Source organism: Trifolium pratense, linkage group LG3 (assembly GCF_020283565.1).
Source record: "Trifolium pratense cultivar HEN17-A07 linkage group LG3, ARS_RC_1.1, whole genome shotgun sequence".
NCBI lineage: Eukaryota > Viridiplantae > Streptophyta > Magnoliopsida > Fabales > Fabaceae > Trifolium > Trifolium pratense.
Window position 1 is genome coordinate 27771090 of NC_060061.1, and position 6905 is coordinate 27777994.

General features: G+C 28.8%; 1 protein-coding gene across 2 annotated transcripts in view; it reads left to right on the forward strand.

Annotated features, from left to right (window-relative positions):
• The window catches only part of LOC123913622 (transcription activator GLK1-like), a 30166-nt gene extending 25070 nt beyond the window's left edge, over positions 1–5096 (forward strand). Inside the window, exons 2-5 of one of the 2 annotated variants that reach the window (XM_045964428.1) lie at positions 758–1117; positions 2996–3052; positions 4221–4337; positions 4656–4980. In XM_045964428.1, the coding sequence (XP_045820384.1) occupies positions 758–1117; positions 2996–3052; positions 4221–4337; positions 4656–4796 (675 nt within the window). In that variant the 3' untranslated portion in view covers positions 4797–4980. Of the gene's footprint in view, positions 1–757; positions 1118–2995; positions 3053–4220; positions 4338–4655 lie in introns of both variants that reach the window. The other variant, XM_045964427.1, reaches the window with a different exon arrangement.
• Positions 5097–6905: the final 1809 nt, after the last annotated feature.

The following is a 6905-nucleotide window of genomic DNA, read 5'->3' on the forward strand; positions in this document are numbered from 1 at the left end:
AATTAGGGCTTCTAGAATTGCGGCAGCAGTGATATATTTTTGAAACCAATAGTTATATTTTTGAAACCGCAAAAATATATTTTCCAAAAATATAATTCCTTTGGAAAATAAAACTAGGGTTTGGCTGCCTCATGAAACACATTAAACACGTGCGCCTTCTTCTGTAAGAAACCGTGAAACAATTCTTCAAACAGATCTTCAAAAGATTGAGTAGAAAATAAAAACATCCAGCTGGCGCGCGCAGAACAGAGTCAGGTGTTGTTCCAAAGTGTCACAACATTTGTCACAACACTTGGGGTCAGCACACTTGTCTCAACACTTGGCTAAAATATGTTTTTGCAAAATGTAGCCAATCATACAAAAACCCAACATCACCCATTAAATTTTTTAATTGCCACATGTCATTCATCCATAAAGGAACTGGAGCAAACTGGAGGATAAAGGAATGGAGCATAACTGAACTCATCTTTTGTATGATTTGTTTCAGAGTCTTATCATTACATATAAAGTTTATAGTCTTTTTAAGGAAACTTATTTGAATTAATTTTCAACTTACATTATTTATCTTATCATTACATATAAAGTTTATAAGGAAACTTATTTGAATTTTCAACATTACATATAAAGTTTATAGTCTTTTAAGGAAACTTATTTGAATTTTAAACTAATTACACTATTTATAAGGTTTTTCTTTGATATTTTATGTAAAATCAGGAATAATTCTAAAAGATGTAGCATAATTTTTGAATGAATGCAGAAATATAGGTCACATAGAAAACATTTGCTAGCACGTGAAGCAGAAGCAGCAAGTTGGAATCAAAGGAGACAAGTATATGGTGGTGTAGGAGGAAAAAGAGAGGTGATGAGTCCATGGCCAGCTGCTGCAGCAGCACCAATCATGGGTTTCCCTCCTACTCCTCCTATTCCCATGACTCCATTGCACCATTTTAGGCCCTTACATGTATGGGGGCATCCTTCCATCGACCAGTCTTTTATGCATATGTGGCCTAAGCCGCATCTACCACATTCCGCACCGCCGCAGCCTCTCTCATGGCCAACAGCGGCAGCTCCTCCTCCACCTCAAGACCCTTCATCTTGGCATTCTCACCACCAACTGGTTAGCTCTCTAAACTTTTGAAATTAGTACCGTTAATCAAACCCCTCCAATATTCTTTGTAGTTACACTAATAATTTTCAGTTTGTATTGGAGAGTAATTTTTTATGAGACATTTAATTTGTACATTATATAACATATTATTAATTAAAGTAATTAGATTTTTTTTTACACAAGTAGTGGCTAGAAATTTCACCTTAAGTTGAATAATTGTGGTGTCCGGAGTTCAAACCCCAATCCCTGCATATATATTGCGATAGAATAATGCTAGCAACACACTCTTTAACAAGCACACTCCAACACACTCTTTTTTATTGGTTGAAATTCACATGGGTCCCATAAAAAAATATGGACTCATATAACTTTTATGGGACCCATATAAATTTTAACCAATAAAAGAGAGTGTGTCATAGTGTGTTTGTTAAAGAGTGTGTTGCTAGCACTCCTCTATTGCGATATACTCCCTCCGTCCCATAATATAAAAAAAATAAAAAATTCACACTTATTAAGAAAAGTAAAATATGATAATTTCAAGAATCACTTTTTGTGTTTTTGTTGAAATAAGTTTCATAAGAAGATGTAAAAAGAGTTTTTCTTGCTTATTGATTATGAGAAAAAGAAGAAATAGACTAAATTAAGTAAAAGTCTATCTTGAACATGATAAAAGTTGGTTTTTTTTCTTATAATTTGGGACATGAAAAAGTGAATTTTTTTGCTTATAATATGAGACAGAGGGAGTATATGTCTACCAACTGAGATAGACTCACAGAATAATAATGTAATTAGATTTTAAATACTAACCATAATTATTAAACTATTTTTGATAATGTATCAGCTACTTATAATTGAATGATTGCCATGTCTAATTTTTCTTTGTTATAAATCAAAATTTAATTTAATTGATATATGTAACAAAAAAAGGTTATATATTGTAAGCAACCATAATAATTATTAAATTGTGTAATAATCATTTTACATATTTAATTTTAATAATAACTATCATAAAAATGACATCTATATATATAATTCCTAGATACTTGTGCAATCACTAATCTAACCTAATTCACGTCAACCACTTATATTCAATTAAACCACTCAATAATACCACATCACTTCTACTTACATCATTGTCATTTCTATACACTTTTTCACATGCCTACATTTATATACATACGACTTTTCATTATACACTCACTAAACTAATAATAATAGTTTTTACTAAATTATACGCACTAATTAATCTTTTACACTATATATTGAATTATAGTGTCCAATTAAGAATCAAATACACAGTGTATGAGTATGACCACAAACTGTTTTCATAGTGACATTTTATGGATTACCAACTTATTTTGGTAGATGCAATAGAATCCATTGTAATCTTTTCGAAATGTATAAACACATCTTTAATATCTATCTTATATTTACATCACTTTTTTTATTATTATTATTATTTTGTTATTATTGACGTTATTATTATAATTTTCATAATACTTATTAATTATTTCAATTTATACGAATTATTTTTCAACATTATAATATAAAATACCGCATAACAACCGTGCATTGGTGTGGGGCTAGTATTTTTTTTTTGGTACAATGGGGAAAAAAACAAAAAGGAAAGAAACAACTATCTCCAAAAATTAGAAGATTGATTAAACTTGCATAAAAATAAACTTCTGAAAAATTATCTAAACATTAACTCTTATTTATATTATTATAAAATTTATGTTTTACTAAAAATGACAAAGATCTTATTAAAAAAAATGACAAAGATCTATTTTGAACATTTTTTTTGAAAAGTTAATATTCCACGAACATAACTCACGTCAATTCCTTTATTTATGCATCTAAAATTTGACATGTTTATTTGATGAACAGACTCCAAACGCAATAATCCGAGGAACACATTATTTCTCACAACCTCTGACAACAGTGGTAAGTACTATTCACTATTCACCTTATAAGAATTTGATTTTAATGTACTTTTCATCTTCCTATTTTGAAAACATGAACTTTTAATCTCTCTATTTTAAAAGCCAATTTTTTTATCTCTATTTTGAAAAATCTGAACTTTTGATCCCTTATTTTAAAAGTCAACTTTTTGATCCCTCTATTTTGAAAAACTCGAAATTTTAATCCCCTATTTTAGATTTTTTTGATTTTTAGTCCCCCAACTCAATTTGGTAACATTTTAGCTGATGTATCAAACTCATTAATGCCATGACAGTTTTCAAGTTGACAGGATATTTTCATGTCATTAATTTTTTTTAAAAAATCAAATATTTTAAAATTATTAAAATAATAAAATAATTAATGATAATTAAAAAACAGTAAAATAAACCTCTTTACATTATATAATACTAACTAAAATAAAGCTCTTTACATTATTATATAACTAAAAATCAATAAATTACTCAAAAAAATCAGAAAAACAAACGCTGGTTCCAAATCATGACACCCTAAAAAATCAAAAACACAAATAATCACACTCATGTTACTTTTTTTGGTTAATTTTACTGTTTTTTTAAATTATTAATAATTAATTATTTTATTGTTTAATACTTTTAAAATATTTGATGTAAAAAAATTAAAGACATGGAAACGTTTTGTCATCATGGACATTGTCACGTCAATAATGAGTTTGACACATCAGCAAAAATTTGACCAAATTGAGTTCGGGGACTAAAATTCAGAAAAATCTAAAATGGGGATCAAAACATCAAGTTTTTCAAAATAGGGATAAAAAAGTTGACTTTTAAAATAGGGGGATCAAAACTTTAGATTTTTCAAAATATGAGATCAAAAAGTTAGCTTTTAAAATAGGGGATCAAAAGTTCAAGTTTTTCAAAATAGGGATCAAAAGTGCCTTAAAACCTAAGTATTTTTTGGAGCCATGCACATGTCGTCTACTCTGAATTTTGGATCCTCTTACAGAGTAAAATTGACATAGTACATACAAATTTTAGTATTGTCATATTTACCAATATTATAATTATAATTATAATATTATATACAATACAGAATTATATATGTTGTCATATTTTAGTAACAAATTATATAGTAGCTGAGTACTATACTGACCATAGAGGAAAATAACAATTAGAGATCATTTGGATGTCAAATTCCCGGCGGCATCCCACAGCATGCTATGCACAAGCACAAAGCAGATCACGCCATTGCCGCTCCCGGTCCTGGACTCGCTCCCTTCGACTTCTATCCGGTTAATTTCCTCCTCACCATCTATCTATTTTACTCTCTCTAGCTTTTAATTTGTCATTTTTTTTGTTACCATGATAGATTTATAGTTTTTATTGTTGTTAGTGATGACTAATTTCCATTGGTCAGTTTGTTTTTTTGTCATGCATTTTTTCTTTATGAATTTCTATCCATATATACAGCATCAAATCTAATATGGATGTTTAAAAAATGTTTCAAAGATAAATTTTTAGTATATTAATTTCTTTACTTACTAATAATAATGTTTTGTTTATTATTATTATAAAAATAAAATAAAATAATGTTTTGTTTGATTTTACAGTCAAAGGAGAGTTTAGACGCAGCTATTGGAGATGTTTTATCAAAACCTTGGTTGCCGCTACCACTTGGACTTAAAGCTCCAGCACTTGATAGCGTAATGGGTGAACTACATAAACAAGGAGTTTCAGATATTCCACCCTAGAGCGATTGAAAGAGTTAAGTAGCCTCATGATTTAAGTATTACATGGAGTATTTTGATATATTCAGTGTGGGATGCCTAACAGTTCCAATAAATCCTCCTAATTCGACGACTTCTCATCCATTAAATGATTTAAGTATCACCCTAGAGCTCCAGTTTTTTTTTTTTTTTTTTTTGTTGTTAGAAACCATGGATTAACATATCTTTTTGAATTAACATATTTTATTTTTAATAATTTTTTTTGACACAATATTTTTTATTTTTTTAAAAACTAATTAAGTGGAATTTTTAAAATTTTTGTCACCAATTTATTTAATAATAAAAATGACATGTGCAAATTAAAAAAATAAAAATGAAATAAATGCCACATATGCATGTCACCTCATAAAAAATAAAGATTATATGCCAAGTTGTCAAGCAGGGGGTAAAAAGAGAGAATCTTCATATTGCAGGGGGGTAATCCCAAGTTTTTTTTTTTGCAGGGGGTAATGCAAAATTGGCTTATTTTGCAGGGGGGGTAAAACCCTATTTACCCTTATTTTTATGCTTTTTTTTTCCTGATACTTTGGTTGGAGTTTAGGATTTGTAATGTTAATATTTATTAATGAAATGGATATTGTTTTTTTTTGGTACAAATATATTTCTCATTTTATTTCAAATAAAATTTAATTATTAAATTTATTTAAATCAGTTCAAAATAAATTTAAAATTTATTATATTTGTTTAAAAATTTATTTATAGTATTGAATGTGTCTCTAATTTGTTGAAGTTAAGTTTGTGCATTTGTTTAAATTCAGTCTGAAATTCGTCTGAAAAATATTTCTAGTAGTGTTTTTATTTTGATGGGCAGATACAGAGGGTATACACACACAATGGGATGATGGGGTTGTGACTTGTGAGTGAGATGGAAGTTTATTTAGATTTTTTGGATTTTTAAATTTTATTACGTTTTTAATTTTTAATTTTTTTTTATATTTGGTTGAAGATTTCTATAAAACAAAACTTACAAAAAAAAATGATTTCTATAAAACAAATAAAATAAATTTGGATGAAAATTTGGGTTGGGAAAATAATCTGTGTTGTGTGAAATTTCTTAAGATAACTTTGTGATTTTGAAGTGAGGAAGATCAAGATTCATCCATAATTATTTTTTGTTTAAAAAAAGTCCAACTTATGTTATTATGCCAAATTACAAAATAAAATAAATTTTAATAAAGAAGGAAAAGAAAAGAAAAATAATCTAGTGCGCTTCTCTCTTCAATTTTGGTGTTTTGTGTTTCACCGTTAGATTAATCCAAAAGAATGACTATGGTGCACCCTCTTTACCATATAATCTTACGTGGATAGGGCAAATTAGGGCTTTGCTCCTATTGGCCAATATGGTGGACGGTTTTGGAACCTTCAATTTGAAGGCGGCACCATAGAACTTCCCTTACCTAGAATGTGATCAGAGTGATTCATGTGATTTCTTCTTGCCATGAACAGCCAAATAGAAAAAAGGAAAGGAAAATAATTGGAGTTTTTCTATTGGCTTGTGCTAATGCATATTCATTAGCCATTTTGTATATGTACCATTGGTATAGCATGAGACTAATTAATAAGAGGATTCTTGATAAAGTATTTCTGTTCTGCAAAGATTTCCATTCAATAGGGCAGACTTTTTATTTTATTTTTTTACAATGGAACTAAGAATTGAACTGGTATTTCATTTATACTGTTCAAACTTCTCACTACTAGACCTGGTCTAGTAACCTAATGGTTTAATGGGAGTGGATGTTTAATTTAGGCAAACTACCTATGCAATATTTTAACTTTGACCCTTTTGAAATATTTTTTTCACGCGAGAGTTGGTCATTTATTTTATTGGGTAAATGATCATTTACCCCCTGCAAAATAAGCAAATTTTCGTTTACCCCCTATGCAGATTTTTTTTCTGTTTACCCCCCTGCAAAAAATAGATTCCCTCATTTTGCCCCCTAGGTGTACAGCAGGACATGTGACTGTGCAAATTTGCTGACGTGGCTGTACACGTGGAAAAAATCATTTATATTTATTTTTTAAATTCCATGTCACATAATTTTTTTTTTTAAAAAAAATCCTACAAAAAAAAAA